Source organism: Ovis aries, chromosome 17, assembly GCF_016772045.2.
Source record: "Ovis aries strain OAR_USU_Benz2616 breed Rambouillet chromosome 17, ARS-UI_Ramb_v3.0, whole genome shotgun sequence".
NCBI classification, from domain to species: Eukaryota; Metazoa; Chordata; class Mammalia; order Artiodactyla; family Bovidae; genus Ovis; species Ovis aries.
In genome coordinates, this window is record NC_056070.1 from 69,992,777 (window position 1) to 70,019,184 (window position 26,408).

At 54.4% G+C, this 26,408-nt stretch overlaps 2 protein-coding genes and 1 long non-coding RNA gene across 6 annotated transcripts in view; 2 read left to right on the plus strand and 1 right to left on the minus strand.

Annotated features, from left to right (window-relative positions):
- LIMK2 (LIM domain kinase 2) overlaps nucleotides 1-9,820 on the plus strand; it is a 52,074-nt gene extending 42,254 nt beyond the window's left edge. For 3 of the 4 annotated variants that reach the window (XM_060401325.1, XM_060401326.1, XM_027956811.2), the window contains 9 exons: nucleotides 916-1,102; nucleotides 1,836-1,922; nucleotides 2,531-2,662; nucleotides 2,906-2,962; nucleotides 4,356-4,421; nucleotides 5,403-5,577; nucleotides 6,259-6,314; nucleotides 7,084-7,241; nucleotides 8,424-9,820. In XM_060401325.1, the coding sequence (XP_060257308.1) occupies nucleotides 916-1,102; nucleotides 1,836-1,922; nucleotides 2,531-2,662; nucleotides 2,906-2,962; nucleotides 4,356-4,421; nucleotides 5,403-5,577; nucleotides 6,259-6,314; nucleotides 7,084-7,241; nucleotides 8,424-8,568 (1,063 nt within the window). In that variant the 3' untranslated portion in view covers nucleotides 8,569-9,820. The other variant, XM_042234861.1, reaches the window with a different exon arrangement.
- A 1,130-nt stretch (nucleotides 9,821-10,950) lies between these two features.
- Nucleotides 10,951-21,578, minus strand: PIK3IP1 (phosphoinositide-3-kinase interacting protein 1). Its single transcript, XM_015101718.3, has 6 exons — nucleotides 21,364-21,578; nucleotides 20,324-20,440; nucleotides 20,121-20,240; nucleotides 19,061-19,255; nucleotides 18,887-18,965; nucleotides 10,951-12,505 (listed from the first exon to the last, which is right to left on the minus strand). Exons 1-6 carry the CDS (start codon nucleotides 21,431-21,433, stop codon nucleotides 12,301-12,303), a joined length of 786 nt encoding a protein of 261 aa, XP_014957204.1. The 5' UTR covers nucleotides 21,434-21,578; the 3' UTR covers nucleotides 10,951-12,300.
- On the plus strand, nucleotides 12,502-26,352 carry LOC121816983 (uncharacterized). The gene is made up of 3 exons (XR_009597061.1): nucleotides 12,502-18,803; nucleotides 19,619-21,813; nucleotides 23,987-26,352. It is a non-coding gene; the product is annotated as an uncharacterized LOC121816983 (long non-coding RNA).
- Nucleotides 26,353-26,408: the final 56 nt, after the last annotated feature.

Here is a 26,408-nt window from a genome sequence, read left to right on the forward strand (position 1 = left end):
CAGTTCATAGCCAGGGCCCACGTGTGATCTGACCCAGCTGTCTGCCAGCTTTCCCTAGAAACCAGAGTGTAGTTGCTAAGTCATGTCCGACTCTTTGTGACCTCATGGACTATTCCCTGCCAGGCTTCCCTGTCCGTGGGATTTTCCAGGCAAGAATACTGAAGTAGGTGGCCATTTCCTTCTCCAGGAGAAGCCAGAGGGTCAGGCTTTGTCCACTGAACTCTGAGCTGGGCAGGAGGCAGCGGTACTGGATCCCAAAGGGTGGCAAGGCCTGTGGGGGGAAGCGTGGGGTGCTGAGACTGGACAAGGGGCACAGATAAGCATAGATAAGGATGTTGAAAACCAGAAAGCAAGAGATGAATGCACGAGGGGGGACCAGAAGTCCCTTCTTTAGGAAGTCAGAGTGACAGTCACCAACCATTGGCTGCTCTTTAAAAATGTCATAAACATAGTGGCTCTTTTGCTCTAAAAATCATACGCACTTATTAAAGTTCAGGAAATACAGGCAGGTACTACAGAGATGTCCCCTTTGCTCGTGTTTTGGGTGGTAGTGGGCTGTTGCTCTAAGCCAGTCGGGGCCGTAAATCAGGCAGACGTGGAAGGTGGTGGATTCCCACTGATCCGTCGACACCGCTGCCAGCTGGTGGAGTCTAGTCCCTCCGGGTGAGAGGTGCTCAGGGTTCCCACTTTGTGGGTGATTTTCGCATGCTTACATAGACTCCGGATGTCTGCCGCCCCCAGACAACACCTCTGTCCGATGTCAGAGTCCCCCCTCCCCTGTCCCAGCACCCTGACTGCAGACGTTGGAAAGACCAGGATGGTCCTGAGGTTCCTGCCTCCAGGCTTCCATGCTGGGTCTCTGAGGGCTGCCCTGTCCCCACCCTCATCCCTTGTCCCCCTCCTCCTCCTCCACAGACGCAGTAACAGCATCTCCAAGTCCCCCGGCCCCAGCTCCCCCAAGGAGCCGCTCCTGCTCAGCCGTGACATCAGCCGCTCAGAGTCCCTCCGCTGCTCCAGCAGCTGCTCGCAACAGATCTTCCGGCCCTGTGACCTGATCCACGGCGAGGTCCTGGGGAAGGGCTTCTTCGGGCAGGCCATCAAGGTGAGCGCCGGCTCCACCCCTCTACCCCCCAGCCCTCGCACCCTCCTCTGGGGATTTTCATCACTTGCCCTCCCAGGCCACCTGAAGGCAGCGTTGCTGCTGGTGTGAGCTTGGGGGACCTGGAGCCCCGGGTGGGACAAGGTCACCTGTGGCCCCCCCATCTCTGGTCAGTGAGTGTTTCTTAGGTGCCCAGAGGCCTCGGTGTGGGAGTGGCTCCTGCCTCCCTGCTGAACAGTCTCAGGGACTAACCTCTCTCTCTCTCTCTCTCCTCCTCCTCCTCTGCTGAGAGCTGGGAGGGGGGGTCAGGTAAGCCATGTGTCTCAGCCTTCGGGGCCATGGGGCTGGAGAGCTTCCTCACAACCCCCTCAGCTCCCTGGTGCATGTCTGTGGCACTGACCCTCTTGCCCCCCAGACTCCTGTTCCCCAAGAGACACGCTTCTGGGTCAGATGACCAGAACCCCCGCTTGGCTTGGCAGCACCCCTCCCCCCGCCTCCCCCCAACACGCCCCTTTTGTGGGTTCTCGCCTCTCCTCCGTGCATGCCCAGCTCTCCGGGGAGGAAGGTGTGCTCCCTTCTGAGGCCCGTGCTGTGTTCCGCACTTGAACTGTCAGTCTGATCCGGCCGATGACGTCAGCGTGTCCTCCAGGGCATGGGATGGCCAGCGACAGATTTGCGCGTAGTTCCCCAGAAGGGCCTCTGTTCTCTGCACCAGTGACAGTCACCCTCCTTTTAGGTGACGCACAAAGCCACGGGCAAAGTGATGGTCATGAAGGAGCTGATCCGGTGTGATGAAGAGACACAGAAGACTTTTCTAACTGAGGTAAGAAGCGGGGTGGGGGCTAGGAGTTTGTGTCACTGTTGAAAGAGGAAAATTGATACTAAAGAATGACTTCAATCCCAGCTTTCAGCACCAAAAAAAAAAGATGTGAAGAGGAAGCTTAGTTTGGAGTCGTTGGTTTCTTAAGGCAGAACAGACCATTAGAGGAATGTCCCTGCCCCCCTGTAAATGACGGCACATTATTTGTACAAAAAACACTGAGGACAGCACGAACTGGTACAGTGAGCTGTGCTTCACGGAGCTCGTGGAGTGTGGGGTGAGCACAGACGCTTTGGAGCAGCTCGACACTGGACACCCCGCCGGGCCAGCCTGGCACCTTAGTGTCCTTCCCTGCTGCCCCACAGGGTGCCACCCTCCTGGTTTTCCACCTCACTCTGGGGCCCTGCCTCTCCAGTTCCCCAGATATAGCTCTTAGAAAGGCAGGGTCCCAAGTGCGAGGCCTGGGAGGCTGTCCCCATCCACTTGGGGGTTTCTTCCCCAGCACCCGAGACAGGAGGGGGAGACGCAGGGCACGTGTGTCACGCTGACTCCCCGAGGGAGGGGGTGAGGAACAAACCGGGCCCCGCCCTTGCGGCCTTCCTGCCCTGCAGGTGAAGGTGATGCGCAGCCTGGACCACCCCAACGTGCTCAAGTTCATCGGCGTACTATACAAGGACAAGAAGCTTAACCTGCTGACGGAGTATATCGAGGGGGGCACGCTGAAGGACTTCCTGCGCAGCGTGGTGAGCACAGTACCCCCAGAGTCCCTGAGAGCCTTGAGGGGTCATCAGTGGGGCCCCTATGTCATCACTGCTCTGGAACCACAATGATCAGAAAGACCCTCTGCCTTACCTGCAGACGGCCATGGTGGGTGGGACTGGGCACAGGCAGGGAGGGTTTACTGTGGATCACATAGACCCACGGGGCCTGGACCACCAGTAGAACAAGGCCCAGCGGCCTCTGACGGGCCTTCCTCCATCCTGCAGGACCCGTTCCCCTGGCAGCAGAAGGTCAGGTTTGCCAAAGGTATCGCCTCTGGAATGGTGAGTCCTGCCGACATCCCTGCCAGCAGAGTGGGTCTGGGAGGAGCTTGGACAGGCATCTGCTGAGGCTGGTGTGTGGGTGCTTAGTAGGGGTTAGCAGTGATGAGAGAGGGGCTGACGTCGAGGAGGCCAGAAGGAAAAGGCAGGCACGCACCGTCATGGGGGCAGGTGGTACAGGAGAGGGGTGGGCACCCCCTGAGGAGGGGCGGCAGGCAGGTTGGAAAGAGTTCCATGGGCGTGTGAGCAGCTCCAGGAGCCCAAGGGAGGGAACCGGTGTTGTGGCAGGGACCGGGGGTGGTTCTGCGTGGGAGGGTGGCTCGAGAGCCAGAGGCGGAGGCCTGGAATGGGAAATAGCAAATATAGACTAGTCTGGACACATGAGGGTAGGAAGAGGGAAAGGTTAACGTCAGAGCGCTGAGATAAGAAGTGGTGCATCCACACAGTGGCATGCGACTCGGCCACGAAAAGGATGGAGTAAGGCCATTCGCCGCTATGGACGGACCTAGAGATTGTCACACTGAGCGAAGTCAGTCAGACACAGAGACAAATGTCACGATACCGCTTATGTGTGGAATCTAAAACAACGGTACAAATGAGCCTATTCACAAAAGGGAAGTGGAGTCACAGGTGTAGAAAACAAACTCATGGCTGTCAAGGGGGGAGGGATGGATTGGGAGGTTGAAATCGACATATATACACTTCTATATATAAGATGGGTCACTATTAAGAACGTACCGAATAGGACAGGGAAGCCTTCTCAGTACCTTGTAATGACCTGTATGGGAAAAGAATCTGAAAAAGAGTGGATATATGTATATGTGTGACTGATTCACTCTGCAGTACGCCTGAAACGTAACACAGCATTATAGATCAACTACACTCCAATAATTTTTTTTTTTCTAAGTGAGAGCGCTGAATGCTAACCACTAGACCACAGGGAAAGTGTAGACAGAGAGGGAAGTGTGTGTTGGGAGCACAGATCAGCTGGGCCAGGAGGTGGCCACTTCCCCTCTCACAGCAGGAAGGACCCAGGGTGGCTAAACCCAGAGACTGGGTGGGGGTAGCCTAACTCTGAGTAAAATAGGTTGTGGGGCGCTCACTGGGCCCAGAGGGTTGGGAACTTCAGGACAGAACAGCGCCTGGATTGGGATCGGCGAACAGAGGCTGCTGGGCAGGAGACGGCAGCAGGGAGAGGGGAAGCCCTCGGCCTTCTGCTGACACCGGGATGAGGAGTGATGGCAGGAGGGCCCTAGAGTCCAGGTTGGGTTCTGAAGCTGGCGTAGGGGGTGGGGGGTGTTCTGGGGGAAGAACGGGTTTTGGGGCCCCCGAGTCTCAGAGTCAGTGTCTAGCCGATCGACTGGCCGTGGGCCTCAGCTCCTACCTCTGGTTCCAGGCCTATTTGCATTCCATGTGTATCATCCACCGGGATCTGAACTCGCACAACTGCCTCATCAAGCTGGTACGTGCCCCCAGGGCAGCCCTCCTGGCTCCCTTGTTGCCAGCGAGACTGCCTGGCCCCTCTGGCTTTAGATCAGAGGTATCGCCTCGGGCTCCTGTCTTCTGGGGGATCCGCGCACATGCAGACAAACCCCACCTCCTCCCAGTAGCAGCCTGTGAAATCCTCTGGTTTGAAGGGACTTGAAGTTCTTCAGCTGTTTGTAGAGCCCTTCACTTCTCCTGGTTTTGCCCCTTGTTGGGGCAAGCAGCTCCCCAAGGACCCCATTTTGCAGCTGTGGCACCTGAATCCTCAGCCCGAGGCCCCAGAGCTACTAAATTCACAGGGACGGGTTTGGGGCCAGCCTCCCTCTCCCCTGCCGGTCAGCTCGGCTCGCTACAGTGTTACTCCTGTTGATTTGCAGTGTGGCTTCCTGGGTGTCCATTCACTGGCCCTGGCCATGCCCTCTGGACTCACACCAAACAGTCTTAATCCCTTTTCCACATGACTGCCTTGTAGCTATTTGAAGAGCTTATCTCCCCTTCGCCCCCCACCCCCACGGAAGGCCTGTATCTTGTCTTTCTCTGTCTTATCCTGGTTCTAGCTTTAAATCTTTCTGAGAACAAGGCAGGATGAGAAAAAAAGCAAAACAAAAGAAATCCTCTGTCCTGCCTCTTGAGTTCCACTCTCCAGGTCCCAGGGCCTCTGCTAAGAACACCCTCTAGGTCTGGGGAAGGCAGTGGCACCCTACTCTAGTACTCTTCCTGGAAAATCCCATGGACAGAGGAGCCTGGTGGGCTGCAGTCCATGGGGTCCTCGTACATGACTGAAGCGACTTAGCAGCAGCAGCCATGCAGAAAGCGCAGACTGAGAAAACAAACACCATGCCCCGTTCGTCAAGACACCCCTTGGTCATACGCCTCTTCTCTCCTTCTCTTGGGACTGTCCGGTCTCCGTCCCATTGTCCCCCGCCCCCCAGGGCTGACCTGACCCTTGTGCTCTCAGGACAAGACCGTGGTAGTGGCTGACTTCGGGCTGTCACGGCTCATCGTCGAGGAGAGAAAGAAGCCCCCCATGGAAAAGGCCACCACCAAGAAGCGCACCTTACGCAAGAACGACCGAAAGAAGCGCTACACGGTGGTGGGGAACCCCTACTGGATGGCCCCGGAGATGCTCAACGGTCAGTCCTGACACCCCGGAGGGCAGGCGGGGCCGCGTCTCGCAGCAGAGCCCCAGGGTGTGTAGACCAGGTACCCGGAGCCGGGGGTGCATGGTTTTCATCCCGTGCCAGACTGGACCTCGAAGACGCCTCCCTCCCTGAGATCAGCCCTGCAGGCTGGCTGGCGCCCCGTCCTGGGCCCACGCTGAGGTCTGACCGCGGCTCCTGTGCCCCAAGGGGTAGCTGAGCACTCAGGCGCTTTACTGCCTATTCTCGCTCCGTGCTGAGAACTGAGGTGTGCTGCCCCCTCGTGGCTGAGGCGCAGACCAGCTGCAGATACTGGCCGGGCCTCCTGAGCCAGACAGGGCCGTGAGACTGCATAAGTGGCCCACTGCAGCCATTTCTGAGGTCTTTAGTCAGAGAGTGCACAGGAGGCAGTGCCAGAGTCCAGGCGCAGCCTGTCCCAGTTCTCGTTCACTGTCCCGTGCGGCTTCACCCTGGGCAGTGTTGTTTCATGAGACCTCTCTGAGGCTGACTGAAGAGCGGTGGTTTTCAGACGGGGCCTGTCCCCACAGCCTTAGAGGCACCCCCACAGAACCTCTCCTAGCCCTGGCTCTTGGCTCTGGCCTGACCTGGCTCCAGACGCAGTGCAGAGCAGAGATGGGACCAAACCTAACGGCCTGCTCTCCTGTGTTTCCGAAGGAAAGAGCTACGATGAGACGGTGGATGTCTTCTCTTTTGGGATCGTCCTCTGTGAGGTGAGCCCAGCACAGAGGCCAGGCCTGAGGCAGCAGGCCTGGCAGCCCGGCCCCGCAATTGGGATGGGTGCTCCTCCTCCTAGGATACATAGTGCCGCAAAGTCAGCAGGAGCAGAGGGCCGTGTTGGTTATCACGGGTCTGTGGACATGTTCGAGTCTCACTGCTTTAAAAATATCGTTCAGTCTAACAGAAATCAGTTGAGCATCTACTCTGTGCAGAGCCCTGGGCTGGCACCAGAGGGCTTCAGACATGAATCAGATCCAGTGCCTCCCTTCTCAGGGCCCGAACTCCAGCACAGGGCAGGGCGGGGCTGTGTGGAAGCCGCCCCTCCAGAGGCCGGTCAGGGGCGTCGTGCTTCTGCACTGAGGCTCCTCCAGATTCTCTAGTCAGGAGACAGGCCTGCATTAGCAAGATACGGAGAGATGGGATGGGGCAGCCCTCTCAGCTGGGTTTTTACCTCCTTCCTCTTCTGTTTATTTGACTGCGTCTGGCCTTACTTACAGCACGCAGGCTTCCCTCGAGGTGCAGCGCGCAGACTCAGTGGTTGCAGCACACAGGCTTGGTTGCCCTGCAGCATATGGGATCTTAGTTCCCTAACCAGAATTGAACCTGTGTCCCTGCATTGCCAGACGGATTCTTAACCACTGGAGCACGAGGGAAGCCCCTGCCTCCCACTTCTGACCATCCCTCCTGTCCTGTCCCTGCACCAGCACCCCCTCCCCCACCACGTGGCTGCACCGTCCCTGACCACTGTCTTTCCACCTGCAGATAATCGGGCAGGTGTATGCAGATCCTGACTGCCTGCCCCGAACACTGGACTTCGGCCTCAACGTGAAACTCTTCTGGGAGAAGTTTGTCCCCACAGACTGCCCCCCAGCCTTCTTCCCCCTGGCCGCCATCTGCTGCAGACTGGAGCCTGAAAGCAGGTCAGAGTCCACGCCCCTCGCCCAGCCCGCATGGTCCTGGGATGCTCGCCCCAGTCCTCAGCCATCGCCAAGCTTTTCCCAGGCGCAGGGTGGCCAAAGCCTTGAGCTCACGGATGTAGCCATCAACCACTGAAGCCACCTGACGACCCTGACGTGTCAGTAGGCAGGGAGGGAGACTGGGGTGTTGTAGCAAGTGACCCAGAGACAGCGTTAAACTTTAACAGCAGGAAATTCACCCAAACCTATATACCATGCTAACACTGTCTTCAAGTTTCCATGTTCCCATGTCCATGTCCAAACACATTTTTTTACACAGTTATCTTAAATAGAGGAAAGTCTGACGTTTTGCTTTGCATTTTTGTCACTACACAGTATTCCAGATGATCATCTCTGTTGACTGTGAAATTCACTAGGAGACTGTAGGAACATACGTGTGCAGATGTTCAGGGGTTTCCAGTTCCTGCTTACAGTAGGCATTACAATGAGCATCTTTATGCATTAGCCAATTTTTTCCTTTAAAGAAATATTTTTAAAATTATCTTTAGTATATGAGAACATGTATTTAATATGTGAGAAAGCGACAGATACTATGGAAAAAGGACTCAAGCCAAGCAAAAAGGGTTGTTCAGGGTGCAAGTTAGCATCTTTAAGATGGTGGTCAGAGTAGGTCTTGCCAAGAAGGTGACAAGATGTTTAAGCAAAATCGAGGAGGAGATGGGGGAATGGACCTGAGCTGTCTCCAGGGCAGTAGGAGCCAGGCGTTCTCTTTTTTCCTTGGGGTGAGCTGCCAAGACTGTGGGAAGCCCCACCCCGGGCAGATCCCATCGATATGGAAACGACTCAAGACTGAAAGGATCTTTGAAAGGGCACTTAGTCCAAACCCACCTGTGATGATTGCATTTTCTCTGAGACCTGGAAGCGGCTTTTCTTCTCCTGGACTTGATTTTCAAGCCGCCCCTTTGAGCCAGACCCACCTCCCCCTGTGTTATTGCCGCTCATCTTTGCAGCAGCCTGTGCAGCCACATGACCCTGCTTCCCACTGAGGCACACCAAGGTTAAGGGCTTGCCCAAGGTCAGACACCCAGGAAGTGGTGGAGCCACAGGCCTGGGTGCCTTCCTTGCCACCTCACTGCCCGCCCCCACCCCCATAACTCACCTGTCTCCTCCTCCTCCTCTTTCTAGACCGGCATTCTCCAAACTGGAGGACTGCTTTGAGGCGCTGTCCCTGTATCTGGGGGAGCTGGGCATCCCACTGCCTGCAGAGCTGGAGGAGCTGGACCACACCGTGAGCGTGCAGTACGGCCTGATCCGGGACTCACCTCCCTAGCCCTGGCCCAACCCCCTTTCGGGGGCCTCCCCCAGCCAGCACTGCCCCCTCTGCACCCATCCCTGCTGCGGGCAGGGCCGGCCACGCCTCCCGGGGATCGGCAGCTCATTCGGAAGCAGGACTGGCCATCCTCCTACGTCCCCGGAGGCAAGCGGGCACAGCACCAGGGAAACGTCCCCACAGGTCCTGGAGCCCGGTTACTGTCCGTAAATCCAACACTCGCCTGGAAGCTGTGAAGAAAAACAAAGCCTGGTCCCTGAGCCAGGAGGAGTCTGTTACTCTTGACCACTCAGGAGCGCCTTGGCAGTGGATTCCCAGAGGCCCTTGCTGACACTAACCAGCGCACCCTGGACCTGCTGGGCAGGCTCCCGGGTGCACCGCTGGCGGACCCTGACGCCTCTGGTTCAGCCAGTGCAGGAGGACTTCTCGTGGAGTGTGGCAGAGAGGGCGGCTGTCCGAGGACGGGAAGCTACCGCAGTGCTCCCTGGCCCTGGCGCGTCCCGCCCTCCCCTGGGCAGCGTTGAGGGAGTGGGCTGTAAAGCGTCTCCTGGTCGGTTTGCGGTGGGTCCGGCCAGGAGTCAGGAGCAGGGCTGGTTTCTGTTCGCCTCCTGGGCCCCGGGGCCCCGTCGGCTCGAGGGGCAGCCTCCACTTGGGTTCCCATGCTGAGCTCTGGACTGGCGGGGAACTCGTGGGCGCATCCTTCCTGCGGCGACAAGCAGTCACCCAGGCCGAAGGCAGAGGCCCCGCCCTCGGAAGCCCTGGTGTCCCGGCTGCTGTCGTGTGCATGCTCACGTGTGCTTCATCCAGGAGCCCGGCTTGTGTGGGGCGGGCTCTGGAGGACATGGCTGGTGGCAGGCCCAGCATGTGGGGTGTGGGCTGACCCTGCACCATATCTGCTAAGTGAGGAGTGGGTTTGGGACCTTACTGCGGTGTGAGTGGTTGTGCTGGGGGTGGGGGCAGCTGGGTGATGCTGGAGAAGGCGGTTGCTGTTCAGACTGTCTTGGTGTCGTACCTGTGGGGGTGATACGTGAAACGCTGTACATAGACCTGATGAGCTGTGGGACTAGGTGTTGCCTCTGGCCAGAGTCCTTGCTGTCACAGCTGTGCTCAGGTGTGGAGTGCCCTGGGCTCCTGGCAGCAGGGAGGCCGGCATCGTGCGGCTGGTGCTGCCTCGGTGGTCCCCGCAGGAGTGGGGGTGGTGGGCCCAAACCGGGCCGTGGAGCAGACCAAATAAATTAAGCAGTTAACGTGACTGATGGTGCAGAGAGTGAGAACGCGCCTTGCGGCCTGGTTCAGGGAGACGCGCGTGGAGGGTGCACTAGCCACTTTGAGGCCCCGGCCATGTGACCCCACAGCAGAGGTTCGCGTGCTCCGACCCTACCTCTTACACAGAACACCCGCCTGCTCCAGGGAACGTGTGCAGCCCAGCGGAGGCAGCCAGGCCTCAGGGCAGGTGACCCACCGCCTCCCAGCCATGCCATCCCCTCAGGGCCCCCAGGCCCGCCCTCCAATGTCCGCGCACTCCCATTTGCCCGGCTGTCCTGGAGTCCTCACTGCAGGGCTGGGTGCCACCTTAACAGAGGAGGAAGTGTGTGCTCATCACCCCTGCCCCTGGTGTCTCCTTCCAAGAGCTCAAGGGGAAACCTATTTCTTGTGTCTGCACACAGGGCCTGTGGGGTGCCGGCTGGGCCAGGTGATGTGATCTGGCTCGTGGGATCCTGGGCACAGCACGCGTCCACAGACCCAAAGGTGGTTTCTCCTGAAGCTGGCTGGAGTCAGTGCCAAGATCTAGTTCCTGGAAAAACACACACTAGGGTGCCCCTTGCTGGCAGCAGTATAGAGTGGTGACTGGATACAGGCAGAGGTCACCCTGGGTGTTCCTAGAGGCTGAGAACCTGTTGTGAAATCCTTGCTAAAAAGCCCCCCAAAAACTGCCATTGGTAGCTTCTGCTGGAGCCCTAGGAGTCACCCTGCGGGGACCTCCCTCGGCCCAGAGCAGCTCCTGGGAGCCCATCAAGCCCTGCACACCCATCCCTCCTCCAGCTGCTGCAGCAGCCCCATCCCCCAACCCTGTCTCCAGCCCATCCCTAACCTCTAAAGAATGCTGAGGGGGAGAGGGTCTGCAGTGACTGGCTGCCCTCTGCCATGCTGCACAGCCTCTTTCCTGCAGCTTTGACCCGAGAGGCTTTTCTGGTGACGACGCTCCAGTTACCAACCACCTGGCCGCTGCTCCTGGTGTGGACCAAAGGGAAGGACAGACAGCAGAGCTCACCCTGCATGTGTTGACAAGGTAATCAAACGCTTCCCAGCTTTTGAGGAGTGTCCTGACACCCCACAAGAACTTGGCAGTATGGATTTTTTTTATGTTGAGTCAAATGCAGAGCCATTTCCTGCACTTTTATTCGCAGGTGTCAGAATGAGGTATATAAAAACATGTACACAGAAATGCTTTCATAGAAAAGTAGAAACCGGTCATGTCTTCTGCATCATGACCAACAAGAGACCCCCCGAGGCCTAGGTCCCCTCAGCAGGTGACTTCTGGGAATAGCCTGCTGGAGACAGACAGCCCCACAAACCCAGCCTCTGTGAACGGTGGTGGCAGGGCTTTGGGAAGGAAGCTCTGTGGCCAGGTTAGCTCTGCTGAGACCCCCGAGTGTGCCATCACAGGCTCGAGGCTGACCGTGCCGGGAGCTTCCTCTTCGAACCTGAGCGTCACTCTCTTCGGACCCCTTCTGTCCAAAAGGCGTCAGGAGCCCTAAGGTCCCTTCCAATAGGTCTTCAATTGTTTCACAAGTTAGGGGTCGTGACCCTCACCCTGCTTCACCACAGGAAGGTGCTGGCCCTGAGGCCTTCCGTCACCTGCCTCCCGGCGGGTTTCCAGGTTAACCTCTGAGCAGCAGGTCACGAGGCCCCACCCACAGCGCTGTTCCTGTAGGTCAGCTGGCTGCTGTCTCAGCCCCGGGGATGCAGAGAGGCCACTGTGCATCCTGAGAGGAGGCCGTCGGGGGTGCCCCGGGCCCGCTCAGGCCCTGGGGGCTGAGGGAGCTGCGAATCCCTCACCCTGCTCCTCAGTGGAATGTTCAGTGCCATTCTTCCCTTCCTCTCCTTTCAGAACAGGAGGAGCCCTGGGCCCTGGGCCCGGCCCGCAGTCCTCAAGGCACATCACTGCCAGCAGCCTCTGCCTAGATCCTATGCTCAACCCACAGTGCTGACTTTCATACAGACTCGTTTCCATTTCCCAAAAATGGTGAGGAGGGGACTGCGTCCTAAATATGAAAAAACTAAATACATTTTTTAAACACTGCCTCTTGACCTACGTGACCAGAACTGTGAATAACAGCGCGCGCCACTCAGACCCACAGCGAGCACGTGGGGAGGCTGAGGCTGAGGCCACCTTGCACAATGAAGCACAGGGGAGCTGGGGGAGCCCCCTGTCCGTCCCTGGTTTGGTTCCGGGGCACAGGAAGCCCCTGTCACAGCGCTGCTGCGGGGGCTGCTGCTGTCCCCATCCGTGGGAAAAACCCTGCTCCACGGTATGGAGAGCGAGCCTTGCAGGACACTGCCCAGCCTCGCTCTCAGCCCACAGGGCCACCTGTTCCTGTCTTCGGGTTCAAACAGAAAAAGGGGGGGTTTCAACCACAATAGAAAGTGTAGCTCCTCCCAGCTGTAGGGGCGGGGGTAGGTGGTCCCGCACCAGTCTCTGCAATGGGCTCCTGCCCATCGTGGGGGGGCTCAGGCGCCTGGAGTGCCTGCCTGGCCCATGAGGGGGGCACTGCCCTCCTGAAGGTCGACTGGAGTCTGGCTGGCGTGGACCACGACGGTCTTTTCATCCATGATCTCGCAGGTGGGGTTGGTGAAGGCAGACAAGGGCAGGGTGACCCGCTGCAGCTCCCGCTCACACGCTTTCTGCTCGTGCTGGGCTTTCAGGTCCTTGCCCCTGGCAGGAGAAGAGGGAAGAGTCGGGCTGTGCCTCCTGCACAGCCTGCTCGTAGGCCAGCACCCTGAAGCCCGGCAGGGGCTGGCCGCAGTCACAGCCAGGCAGGGCTGTTCTTCCAGACTGCCTTAACTCAGCAAGGAGCTCCTAAACCTTGTCTGTGAGATGGGGGTGACAGGAGCACGACCCTCCCTCAGCTGCAGTGGGGCTCCCTGAGGATGGTGGGGACGAAAGAGACCCTTAAAGCAAAACGAGGCACCACAGGACCCACCCAGAAAAACCCTCAGCCCTCACCCATAAAGCTGTCCAGAAAACTGACCTGACCATCCTGTTCTGAGACGCCTCATCCAAAAGTCTCAGAAGGTGTGAGCTCTGTCTGGAAATGAGGGCCATCACCTCCCCGGAAGGTGTGAGCCCTGGCTACAAAGAGGGACCATCCCCTCCGAGTGCAGTGGGCAAGGAGCCTCTGCGGGCTGCTCGGGTCAATGGGAAACGAGGACACAACAACCATGGGACCCCTGAGTGTTCACAGGCCTTCTGGTACTCCGTGACCCAATCAGGCTGAGGTGTTACCCCATTTTATTGACATGACGTGCTCCATGCTGAGGGCTTGACGTGCACCTCACTTCATTCTGAATCCTAACAATTAGGTGTTATCATTCATTTTATAGATGAGGAAGTAAGTCCAAAGAAGCTGAACTCTCCAAATGGCACGGTGGGCTCGAGCCCAAGTCTGTTGGACTCTGGCTGATGCTCAAGAGAAGTTCTGACCTCATCAGGGTCACCCCCCAACAAAAAGGATAGGGCAGGGCCTCACCCACCCAGTCTTCTGGCTGCATGTCCCGTCCGCTCCACTGGACCAGCCACACCCACTGCAAGCTAAAGGGTGTGGTGTGCGCCTGGCACACTGCACGCCAGAACCCAGGTCAGCATCCTCTTAACACAGCAATCAGACACGGCTCAGTCATCAGAGGAAATCTTCCCGGAAGGAGCCCATCCCGAAGAGGCCCTGAAGCAAGCAGCTGATGGATGACCTGGTGCGGCAAACAGGCCTGCCTCAGAGTCCCCAGGGAGACAGCCGAGAGCAGACAGATGACACAGCGATCACCCAGGGAGGTGCAAGGACAAAGGTTTCCAGAGTCACGAACGCTGAGGACACGGGCGCTGGAGGGGAAAGAGCAGGTGCCTCCTAATTGCCTTTAAATCAACCAGTTCTCTGCCCCAGACCAGCCCATCCTGGGCTGTGTGACACTCGGCCTTGGGGAGCCTTGGTTTCATCATCTCTGAAATGGGAATGATACCTGACTCCAAATACGATGATGAAAATGGAGTCACTCAGTTCTGTCTGAATCTCTGCGACCCCATGAACTGTAGCCTACCAGGCTCCTCCATCCATTGGATTTTCCAGGCAAGACTATTGGATGGGAAAGCATTTCGAAAACCATGGGACTGCTATAAAGCTCACAGAGGGCTGTTGCGATTTGCCCTGAAGGTGATGTGACTCACCAGGCAACGTTATCTTAATCTGGGCTCCCACGGGAACTCTACTGGACAGCCAGAGTGAGTGTTGTCTATGTGACCCTGACCCCTGCCCTCTGCTCTAGGCCTTAAGCTTCATCATCCTGTAAAACAGGGAGCCGCACTTGAGAACCTTCAGGACCCCTAACATCCTGTGAGATCCTGAGCATGACGTGTGCCCCGCGCACCCCTGCTCCTCACTGTTGGGTCACAGGTGGCACACCTGTGCACTCATGCCCCCGACTCGCCCTGGGTGGCCAAGTCTCTGCGTGTAAGCCTGCAGCTCCTGCCCGTCCTCATCGGGCTCTGCCCTGGACACCCCGAGCCACAGCAGAGGAGCTCCCCGAGCCCCTGGAGGGCTGAGGAGGGCCACGCAGACACGGCTGCCTGGAGCAACTGCACCCCCACTCACGGCCCGAGATTCGCTCTGCCCCTGGGCACTTCTCAGTCACAGCTACTGCCACCTAGAAGAGAACACCTCTGCCTCTGGCATACAACAGAAAACTACAGTCTGCCCATGTCAGGAGAAATTTGGAAAGCCTGGATTTAATTATATTAAGGAAGAGTCCCTTGGACTACAAGGAGATCAAAATAGTCAATCATAAAGGAAATCAACCCTGAATATTCATTGGAAGGACTGATGCTGAAGCCCCAATACTGTGGCCACCTGATGCAAAGAGCCAACTCGTTGGGAAAGCCCAGCGCTGGGAAAGATTGAGGGCAGGAGGAGAAGGGGGCGACAGAAGATGAGATGGTTGGATGGCATCACTGACTCGATGGACATCAGTTTGAGCAAGCTCCGGGAGATAGTGAAGGACAGGGAGGCCTGGTGTGCTGCAGTCCACGGGGTCGCAAAGACACACAACTGAGCGACTGAACAGCAAGGGAGCCCACAAACAAGCCAGCAGAGAACCAAAGGCCATCTACAGAAGCAGCAGAGTACGTGCCCAGAGCCTTGAGCCAAGGCCTGAATTTCCTTTTGCTGAAGGAAGAAGGAAACCAGGGACTCCTGCTTCCCAAGGACCCACTAAGGTGCCAGGAAGTGGCCTTCCCACCTTCCACCCTGAGAAGGGCCACCTGTGCACCGGCTGGATGCCACACCCTTTACACATGCATCATCTTTGTCTCATTCCCACCCAGCACTGCGTGTCATCCACATTTTATAGCCGAAGAAGCTGAGGCTTTCCTCAGCTGCCTCCTTTTCCAAGCATCTGGCTGTGGTCCGCCAGGCTGTTGATAATGGTGAGGCTGCGTCACACACAAGTCTTGAGGGGGGGTAAAAATCAATGTGGATAATGGGGCAGAGCTGGGCTTGAAGCTCAGCCAAGGGTAAATGCAAGGAGCAAGTGCCGGGACAAGTCCGGATGGCAGCCTCTTCCATTTAGAAGCCTCAAAACACACTCAGCCCCGCATGCCTCCTGCTAATGGCGCCTGTGAGTCCGAGAGGTGCCACGGCAGCCCCCAGCTCCTTCTGGGGTCTCAGAGAGGCCACCAGCATGGCTGCACTGACCGTCAGGCAGCTCAGCCCCTTCTCACCACCTATAAGGACATCCAGGCTGTTGTCTGGCAGCCAAGAAACAACAAAAGACTCATTCACTAACTCAGTTCCTCTCCTGGGCGGGCGGAGGTGACGTTGACTGACAGTTTTCCCCTTGCCTTTTTATCAGAGCCAGAGCACAGACACTGCGCTCGGGGCAGGGAGCTGCAGGCTAGCCACCTGAACCAGACAACCAGGACAGGGGCCCATCAGGCTGAGCCCTTGCCCGCTCCCACCTGCCTCCCTTCCTCCCGAGAGGAAGCCTGGTGCCTGCCCGCCCCTCCTGGCCAGGGGAAAACTCCCTCCCGTTAGCCTCCTGGCCCTTGGAAGGGTTCAGATTCAGAGCTTTCAGGAATTCTATCCTGACTGCTCCAGGGTCAGGCCTGGTGGCCGGGCCGGCCAGAAAGCAGGAGTGCACGGAGCTGCTGTCTATATCTGACATCCTCTTGCTGGGTGATAGAGGCACCCAGGACCTCCTTCAGGCAACACAGGCTGCCTCAAATTATTACGTAACTGAGCACTGCTCTCGTCCCCGTCAGAAGTGGCGCTGTGCCACACTGCTGCTCAGGACAAGTTCCTCATGGCAGCCAAGGTCAGGAACACCAGCTGTCTGCCCAGACTACACTCATTTGATCGTCACAACAAACCTATGCAGCATCTACTAGGATCTCTGTTTCAGGGACAGGACAGCAGAAGTGGAGAGGCTCCATCATTTATTCACGCAGAGGGCGGATTTGGGATCTGAACCTAGTACTGCCTGTCTTTAGGAAGTGTTAGAGCTGGGCGGATCATCGCTGGCCTGCCCCCATGCTATTTTACACCTGAGGGAAGCAGAGAAGGCAAGTGACTTGTCCAGTGCCACACTCAGAACTGCTCACACTTCCAGAACCTGGCTCTTTTGACTTCTAAGCTCAGCTGTTATAGTTTGAAAGTTTCTGTTTTACTTTGAAAGGTTCTGGGCATGTTCACTCAGTCGGGTCTAACTCTACTGCAGTCCCATAGACTACAGCCTGCCAGGCTCCTCAGTCCATGGGATTTCCCAGGCAAGAATACTTTGCCATTTCCTCCTCCAGGGGATCTTCCCAATCCAGAGATTAAACTTGGATCTCTTGCATTGGCAGGAGGATTCTTTACCACTGAGCCACCGGGGAAGCCCGTACTATCTTATGCAATCCAAAGCAAACTGGCACGAAGCTCCTGAGCCTTGCTGGACTTTAGGGAGACACTGGCAGTCCTTACTGGCCATGTAGCTTGGACACACCGCTGAACTCCTCTAGGTCTCAGCTCCTCACTGTGAAATGGTGTAAAAGTGGTCCTTCTAGTGTGGTCCTGTGGCTTTGGTGCTATCGTCAGGGAAGGACACTCAAGTGGGTCTTATTAAGAAAGTCTAGGTGGCTGTGGTGGTTATTTAACCTGACTGGTGTTAGTCCAGGGTAACCTGGGGTGGGCATGGGTGTGCATGGAGAGGGGACACAGCTCTACGGAACAGATGAGACGGGAGGTGCAGAGAAGTGGAAGGACCTGCGCTCCATGGCACTTCCAGGACACTGTCCTGTGACTCTGGGGAGAGAGAGGGGCTGAGCGCTTGCCTCCAGCCCACAAGCCGTTTCCTGTTGCGCAGGCTGTGCTCGGGGCGTTTTTGCTGAGGAAAGGGGTGGTCCGGTGGTTAGGAGTCTGGTGACTCGGTGCCTCGCCCTGAGATTACAGGAAAGTAAAAATAGGCTCCCGGGGCGCTCCTGTGACAGCCTAGAGGAGCAGATCTAGAAGCAAAAGGCGTGGCTTCCTCCTCCGGCCTGAGAACTGAGCTCGCAATTAAGGACATTTAGCAGTCAGTTCAAGCACCTGGAGGCCTGGACACTGTCACAAGACTGAAGGCAAGCCCAGTGCTATCCAGTGGCTGAGGAGGAAATACTTCAACATCTAGACTCAGCCAACATGGTTTGGGTCTGAGCTGCGAACTGTAACCAGGGCCTTCCCATCATTCCCCCTAACTCCCTGAAATGACAAACAGGTGCTCCTGAACCTGCCCCATCCACTGTCGTGCTGAGGGCAGCGACCTTATGCTAGGGGACAGGAGACCCTCTCAGGTCAACACTTCCCCTCTCTGAACCTGTGCTTCCTGAATCACAGAAGATCAGAGACGCGATGGAGCCTGGAGAGCATAAGTGCAGTGTGCCCACATTTTACAGAAAAGAGAAACAGCTATGGTTTACTGACCCCTTTCTTTGGGCCAGGCAGTCAAGCATCTCAGCGACAGCCGTGCCCTGGAGTAGAAAACAGAACCACCCTGCCCAAAGTCACGCAGATTGCTAGTCAGTGGCAGGACTGAGACTTAGCTCCACCGAAGGCTAAGTGTGTGACCTCAAAGAAGTCTCAGTTTCCTTATCTGTAAATATTATTGGCTTTATCGGGGGTGATTGTGAGGACTGAGTTAAAGTACACGTATCATTTGAAGCAGTACCTGGCCTTCAGAAATACTGCTACTATTACTGTTATTATTCTTACCAATATGTCCCCCTTTCCATCTGTAAAACAAGGCTGACTGCATCACTCTAGAGACAACTCGATTTTATTTAATACTGGATAACCCACTGGGGCTGTGGTCCTCACCACTGGAAAACGCAGGCCACCACATCACTTCCCTTATAGGAAGCCTTCCCAGACCACAGAAAAGAAATATCTCAGATACTTAGGAATGGAAGTCAAATCCCCTGATTTTTGCCCAGCATTTTGCAAATAATCTTCCCAGAGTCAACCAGTGCTGGAAAAATGGGCACAACTCGATTATCATCACGCACTTCAACTCGCTTCTTTCCTCCTGTCCTAGAAGAGATCCCACTGCTCACAGCTCAGGATATTCAAGCCCCAACTGCAAAAGCAGTGGCTGGGAACCTTTTCTAGGAGCAGAATTTTATAACTCACAGAAAGAATTCAATCTCCCAGCCCCCACGACGAGAGCCCAGCCTCATTTCTGAAAGGCCACCCGCTTCCACAGCAGACAGCAGGGAATGTCAGTGTCAAGAGAGCTGGATGTGACTCCAGCCACTCCTGGACAGTATAACCTTGAGCAGGTTACTTCACCCTTCTGATGAAGGCGGCCTCACCTGTACAACGGGGAATAAGAATCCCTACCTCATCAGGCTTTCTGGGTGATGAGTAAAGGCACCAGAGAAGAGGGTTTGTCCAAGGCCACCTGGTGAAAACTAGAACCAAGTCTCTGCATCCAAGACCTCACTTCCTTTATAGGTAAGAATGCCACAAAGGAGTCTGGTTTGACTTTGTATACCTTTCTCTCCTCTCTCACCGAGCCCAGAAAAGAAGCTACTGACCTCTTGTAGGTGTAGCCAAGGACGATTCCAGCTCCAATGATAATGATGATCACCATCATGGTGATGCCCAGCACATAGCCTGCCAAGGACACGACACAAGGTCCCATTAGCTCCACCCCAGATAATCAGATATTTCTCCTTGAATTCCACAAGGACAGAGGCAGGCAGTCATACCCAGGGTTCCCAGGTCCTTCTTCTCCTTGGAGTTCACCCGCACCCGTTGACTGATCCCAATCACTGGCTGCACAGCTGCAGCCTCGCTCCGGGCAGGCAGGGCGTTGGCAGGAGCAAACACCTCATCTCCTCCTGGCACTTCAGCAGCCTCCTCAGTTTCTGTCGTGGAGGTTGGCAGGCCCTGGGAAGTGGTATCTGGAGGTGAAGTGGGAAAACAGCTCTCATCAGAGAGTGGCCTGAGTTTGGGGGAAGCTGAGTGGGCCCATCTTAGAATGCACTGCACACACTGAAATCAAGACCCAGGGGCAAGATCTGGCCTAAAGGCTGCACCACAGCTGGAACAAGACAAAGAAGGCTGTGAGAAAGGGCCTCACCTGCCTCCCATGTATTCATATTCTCAAATTCTTGCCGTCTTCCAAGGCCCAGCTCAGCTCACCTCCAGGGGTAACCTTTATGCCAAGAGGCAATGCGTGACTCCTCTAAACAGCTCGCATTTGCTGAGCCCACACTTTATGCCAATCCCTATGTTACATGCTTGCATATCCCATTTAAACCTAGAGAATCGTCCTTGCTGCCCTGGGAGCCACTCTGGTGTCTAAGAAACTTGGATTCAAATCTGGACCCTGCCACTGCCTTTGGTAAGTCACTGAACTTCTCTTTAATCTTAGATCCCGCAAACTGGGTGGAGGGGGGCTGTGAAAGAGTGCCTAGCACACAGCAGACACTATACAAACCGGCTCCTAAACCGAGGGGCGAGCTAAGGGCGTGGACCAACGACACACTTTTCTGGGGCTCCCCCAGCGGCGTTCCTGGCGCCGAGCTCGGTCGAGGGGCGGGGCCTAGCTGCCCACGGTTGTTTACTAGCCGCTCGCTGAGAATGAGCTCATTCCGGGCGGCGGCGCCGGCCAATAAGCTTCGGGTCTCGCGGCCTGGAGACAGCCCTGGCCAATCGGACAGCGCGGGGCGGGGAGGGGCCGGCCGGCGTCGCGCGGCCGCACGTGCGCGGCGGGTGCTGCGACAGCTCCTGGGAAGCCCTGGGCGCGGGGTCTGGGGCGGGTACCTGGGCAGCGCAGGTCCTCGCAAGGTCGCTTCTCGGGAGCTCCAGCCTCGCCGCTGACGTAGCACCAGGGCCCGCGCGGGTCCTGGTCCGGGTTCCGGCAGTAGCTGTGGTTGCCGGCGCCTGAGACGGGAGAGAAGGCACCATAGGCCGGGGTTGGGACACTGCCTCCGCCCGCTCTCCCGCCGCCCGGGACGGGCACTCACCCGACTCTGGGGCAAATGCCAGGCCGCTCTGCGCGTCCAGCCAGTTGAGGCAGCGGTGGCCCGGCGCGGGGGAGGGCTGATCCGCCCGGTACAGGTGGCCGTTATCCCAGAAGCAGCCTATGAGGAAGAGGAGCCCCCGACAGGACACTGAGTGGCGGGCAGGGGAGCCCGGGCCCACCCCTGCTGGGAGACCCTGCCCTCAGGTGGAAAACCCCGCCTGCCTCGCTGGGCTGTTGTGAGGCCGGAAAGAGAAGGGAGGGCGGGCCAGTGAAGAGCCCCCAGCCGGTGTCGGGCACCCTCTGCTCAGTGTTGGCTTTTTTCTTTTCTTTTTTTAAGCCGGAAAGCACTGCACAAGTGCAAAGGGTTGTTGCTCGGGAGCTTGTGACCACTTTGGAGGAAGGTGCAGGGGAGCCCTGGGTTCAGGACCGTCTGTGGAGACGGTGGGAATTTTGGATCAGGGGGTGGCAGGACCCCAAATCCATCCCTGTGTTGTCATTCTGTGTTATGTAAACTCTGGGGTTCTTGTCTCCATGGATGTGGAACTTTCACAGGCAGCATTCCCTCCCAAGAGAATCCTACAAAGGCCTTTATATCCAGTTAGGCAAAAGAGACCCTCAAATGGAGGGAACCTGCCTAATTGCTGCCTGGATATGACTCCAAATTCCCACTCCCCTCAGCAGGAGGGCCTCAGGAAGGGGCTGGGTAAGGAGAGCAAGCGCTCTAGAGACACCCGATAAAGCCCCCCGAAAAGAACAGGACTTAGGAGTGGGGGAGGTGAACTCCCAAGTTCCATCCACTCATGAGCCACCGGCAAGAAAAAGAAAAGAGAAAGCGGTTATTTGCCTTTGTTCTTAATGGCAAAGATGGAGCTGCAAGCTCCAGGCAGGGAAAGGAGAAAGAAAAAAACAAAACCAACAAAGCTTTCACGGGACAACAGGAAGCTGCCTCAAGCTCCGTTTCCTGTCTTCCTCCTGCTTGGAAAATAGGAAGCATCACCCTTTCTGCTTCATTAAGTTGCTGCAGAAAGATTGTAATCTCACCTCCAGATCCATAGGCTTCTGCCAGGAGCATGTTGCTGACGAGGATTGTTCGCACCCAGGCCAACAGCATCCTCACCTCCTTCCTCCTGCAGGTGACTGACCAACCAGAGTCCAGCCAGGGTCCCCCTAGGCGGCGGCTCTGCCTCCCGTTCCCAGCCTTGCAGTCAGACCTGCTCTTGTTATGTGCTTCTGGTAAACAGCCTCTCTTTAGAACTGGGAGCTTCCAGCAAGCTTGCTGCAGCGAGGTGGTTTTTTTTATTTTTCCGGCTGAAAGGCGCCCCCTGGGTCCTAAGCCTCCTATGCCATGCTCATCACTCTGCCCTGAGTCAAGAGAGAAACTCAGCCAAGCGGAGAGAGGCAGAAAAGTTCAGGCTGTGCTTAGCCGTGGTTCAGCTTGAGACACGCACTGCCTGCATCCTGGGGCCTTTCATCTCTTCTGTTTACATTTGTGTGAGTACATAAAGAATAATTTTGTCAAGAGGCATCTCTGGGGGTTGGGGGCTCAGGGAGTTTGGAATTACAGTGAGTAAGTAAGGCAGAACCACTTAGGGAGAACATGTTAGCTACACAGCTTGGAGGAACTCGAGACTGGATGGGACACAGATAAGATAATCCAGGTGGGAGCAGGTCTTTAAACCCATTCTTGAAAAAAAGAAAAGGGCCTTGTGGTTTATACATGTTTATAAACACTGATTCTCTCTTTTTTAAAAAACAATGTAACTTTGCCAGTCATATCAGTCACATTCCTTTGCTTCTCTTTGGGGCTTGGGAGCGTCATATATAGCAGGAGCCCACTAGGGGTCTCTTTAGTTGGAAACACATGTCCTGAAGACATTGGGACATTTGCTCAGCTGTGTTTAATAGCCTGGCCTTTCTACCAGCCACGAATTCATATAGAGGAAGTTAAGGAAAGTGGTTGCCCTTTCCCCACCCCCACCCTGTGGGAAATCCATCTGCAGCGATTTATATGCATTATTAAACCTCACCACATCCATACACCTGAGACCTTTTGGAGTTAGGCAACACGGCCCTCTTCCTGTCTGGCTGGCAGTGCCTGTTCCCAGGCAGCCTCAATAAACTGAGGGATGGAGCAGAGGGATTCGCCAAGACTACCTTGTGACTCAGGCGAGTCTCAAAATAGAAATGGGAGACGGTTTCCATCTGAGGGCTTGCATCTTGCAGGCAGTAATTTAGGGAGGAGGGGAACAAAAAATTTCACTACATAAGTTTCAAAAGTTTTCTCAGGGAAAGAAGCTAATGTTAAGCCAACTAATGTGAAGTGAATTTGAATTCACTACACTCAGATTCAGATGCGGAAAGGGCAGAGAGATGGGTTGAATTGAAAGAGAGATGAAATGAATTGACTCTTTGTAGAAGTTTGGTGACAGTGGGTTCCGTCCATCCATCAAATAAGACACATTGCTTTGTTTTTGCAATTGCTCTCCCATCTCTACACAAGCTTCTGGTCCTCTGACTCCTGACTTGGTGTCCACTGGGAATAACAGACATAAATGCCAAATTTTTATACTTTAATTCTAACATATTCAGGGGTCTTTTTTTAAACACTTTTAATTTTACAAAAATTTTAAGAACCTCCTATAAGTACATGTTAGATAAGGTTCTGTATACTGAAATACCGAGAAGATATCTGTGAACAAAATATTTGAAATATCTACCTTCATGGAGCTTATATTCTAGATTAAAAAGAGAAATGACAAATCTGTAAAAATGTCAGGTGGTCTCAAGTGTTATGAAAAAAAGTGAAACTGGATAAGAGGGGGAGAGTAAGGAGGTGGTACCTCACTTGCTAAAGAAAGCTTACACTGTTTTCAAGGAGGATATTTTTACAGGGAAAAGACTGAAGGGGAAGTTCTTTGCGCAGTTTTCCTTGTGAGTCCTAAGTACTCTTACACCACTGCAAGAGATGTATGATACATATTTTATTTCATTACATAAACTATATCAGCTTGGGAAGATGAGGATGCAGTTCTGATTTCAGAGTAGCAGGAGATTCTTTTGGATCGATCCCTCAGCATCTAATCTTGCTTTTGTAAGCAGTGAGCACTCAGTTATTATCTGATGAGATGCTCCTCCTTAGACTCTGAAGGGCTGCTTCTGCTGGATCATAATACTTTTCCTCCTGATTACAGTAGAGACAGCTGTGCTCAGGCTGGCACTTGAACCATTTTCAGATTATCCACTGTGCCCATATAGGAGTGCCAGGACTTTCTCCTCAGGAGCCCAAAGCTGCTTTACCTGTTGCTCTTATCATCTAATTTCTCCTTTTAAAGAACTGTTGTCTACCCTAACTTACACACTTTGATATACAGCAAAACCATGTTCTGTGCTGTGCAACTTATCTGGAAAAGTACTGCCTGAAAGAGATAAAAAACAGGCCAGAAGAGATTTCTTTCAGCTTAGTCATCTCTGCTTTTTCTCCCTTGTAACTAAGACGTGTATCAGAGTGGTTTGCTTTTTTTTGAGACTGAGGGACTCGTGTCTAAGTCCTTCAAAGGCATAATCTATTATAATAGGCTCAGTGCCTCCCTTCCTCAGGGAACTCAGATTGAGTTCAGAGATGTGCCTGTCATCATCACTGATGATGTCTTGTTTTTTCCCTTAGGATCCAAATTTGAATTTTGCTTCATGTATTGGCGCAATATTGGTCATTTTTTGTGACCTATAGTTATTCGAAACTTCAGATTTCTTCTGGAAATATTACTACAATAATAATGTGATACAGTGCTACCCAAAATAGTCACTTTGGATTGTTTGTTTCCTGAAGATAACATGAAATATGATATTCCTATTTTACTAACTATTCCAGGGATGCTTCACTGTTGGTTTCATGTTAAATCATTGCTAATCCAGAGAGGAGCTAAAAAGCCTCTTGATGAAAGAGAACAGTGAAAAAGCTGGCTTAAAGCTCAACATTCAGAAAACGAAGATCATGGCGTCTGGTCCCATCACTTCATGGCAAATAGATGGGGAAACAGTGGAAACAGTGTCAGACTTTATTTTGGGGGGCTCCAAAATCACTGCAGATGGTGACTGCAGCCATGAAATTACAAGACGCTTACTCCTTGGAAGGAAAGTTACGAGCAACCTAGATAGCATATTCAAAAGCAGAGACATTACTTTGCCAACAAAGGTCCATCTAGTCAAGGCTATGGTTTTTCCAGTAGTCATGTATGGATGTGAGAGTTGGACTGTGAAGAAGGCTGAGCGCAGAAGAATTGATGCTTTTGAAGTGTGGTGTTGGAGAAGACGCTTGAGAGTCCCTTGACTGCAAGGAGATCCAACCAGTCCATCCTAAAGGAGATCAGTCCCTGGTGCTCATTGGAAGGACTGATGTTGAAGCTGAAACTCCAATACTTTGGCCACTTGATGCGAAGAGTAGACTCATTGGAAAAGACCCTAATGCTGGGAAGGATTGGGGGCAGGAGGAGAAGGGGACGACAGAGGGTGAGATGGCTGGATGGTATCACCGACTTGATGGACATGGGTTTGGGTGGACTCTGGGAGTTGGTGATGGACAAGGATGCCTGTCGTGCTTCGATTCATGGGGTTGCAAAGAGTGGGACATGACTGAGTGACTGAACTGAATCCAGAGAGACAAGGCTATCGAATTACTTCAGAAAGAAGCCTCTAGAGCATTTCCCAAGAAGGATGGGCAGTTTGCTTTGAACTTAGCTCTAAGAAAGCCTTCAATCTGTCAAAAGGCTTGAGAATCCTTTTTGTCAGTGAAAGGGCCAAGGTGTTGGTTTAAAAAAAATCTGTGATGAGATCTAATGAGTTGACTGCAGATATTCCCTCCATATGATGTGCTATCAAAGGGGCCGTAAGTACTTCCCTGGAGACCCAGTGGTTACGACTCCAGGATTCTGCTACAGGGGACACGGGTTTGATATTGATCCCTGGTTGGGGAACTAAGATCCTGTATGCCTCGCAGCACGGCCAGAAAGGGAAAAAGTGACCGCTGAGATTTTGCTGAGAGGTGTTTGGGTGTACAATCACAAACTGAGCAGGGGGGTGATTTTATGAAGCTTGTTAGGAAATAATAGTCCAGTCAAAAGAGCTAAACTCCAAGGGTGTTTCTAAAGTTTGGCCTTCAGTGAGTTAGGTTATGTACATTTTGGTACATGACGAAGTGTTCAACAAACATTTGAAACAAAGGGGAAAAGCAAAATATGTGAAGGGAAGAGTCTAATAAGCCCACAGAGAGTAGTAATTTTTTAAGGGTAAGCAATAAAACATCCAAGGCCTTCCCTTGGTAAAGAACTCACCTGGCCAATGCAGGAGATGTGAGTTCAGTCCTTGGGTTGGGAAGATCCCCTCCAGTAGGAAATGGCAACTCACTCCAGGATTCTTGCCTGGAAGACCCCATGGACAGAGGAGCCTTAAGGACTATTGGGTTGCAAAGAGTCAGACACAACCGAGCGACTAAAAAACAAATTACTTAGCACATGTAATCCCACGTATCCTTAGCCTCCCACTGTAGGGGTAGAGAATACAAACACAAACGTCAGGATTCAAGTCCCAGCTCTATCACTAGCTGCTAGTAGGGAAGCTACTAAACTCCCTGACTCAGTTTCCTTAATGGGAGAGAGAGAAAAAAAAACAGTGCCTGCATCACTGAGTAGGAGAAGGCAATGGCACCCCACTCCAGTACTCCTGCCTGGGAATCCCATGGGCGGAGGAGCCTGGTGGGCTGCAGTCCATGGGGTCGCGAAGAGTCGGACACGACTGAGCGACTTCACTTTCACTTTTCACTTTCATGCATTGGAGAAGGAAATGGCAACCCACTCCAATGTTCTTGCCTGGAGAATCCCAGGGACTGGAGAGCCTGGTGGGCTACTGTCTGGGGTCACACAGAGTCGGACACAACTGAAGTGACTTAGCAGCAGCAGCATCACTGAGTTGTTGACATTCATGACGCCTTGAATAATTGTCAGTTTTTAATAAATGTGTCCTTTTTTGTGTCGCTAACCTCGACTTAGAAGTACTGAGTACATTTGCTGTTTTTCAGAAAATTACAATCTGGT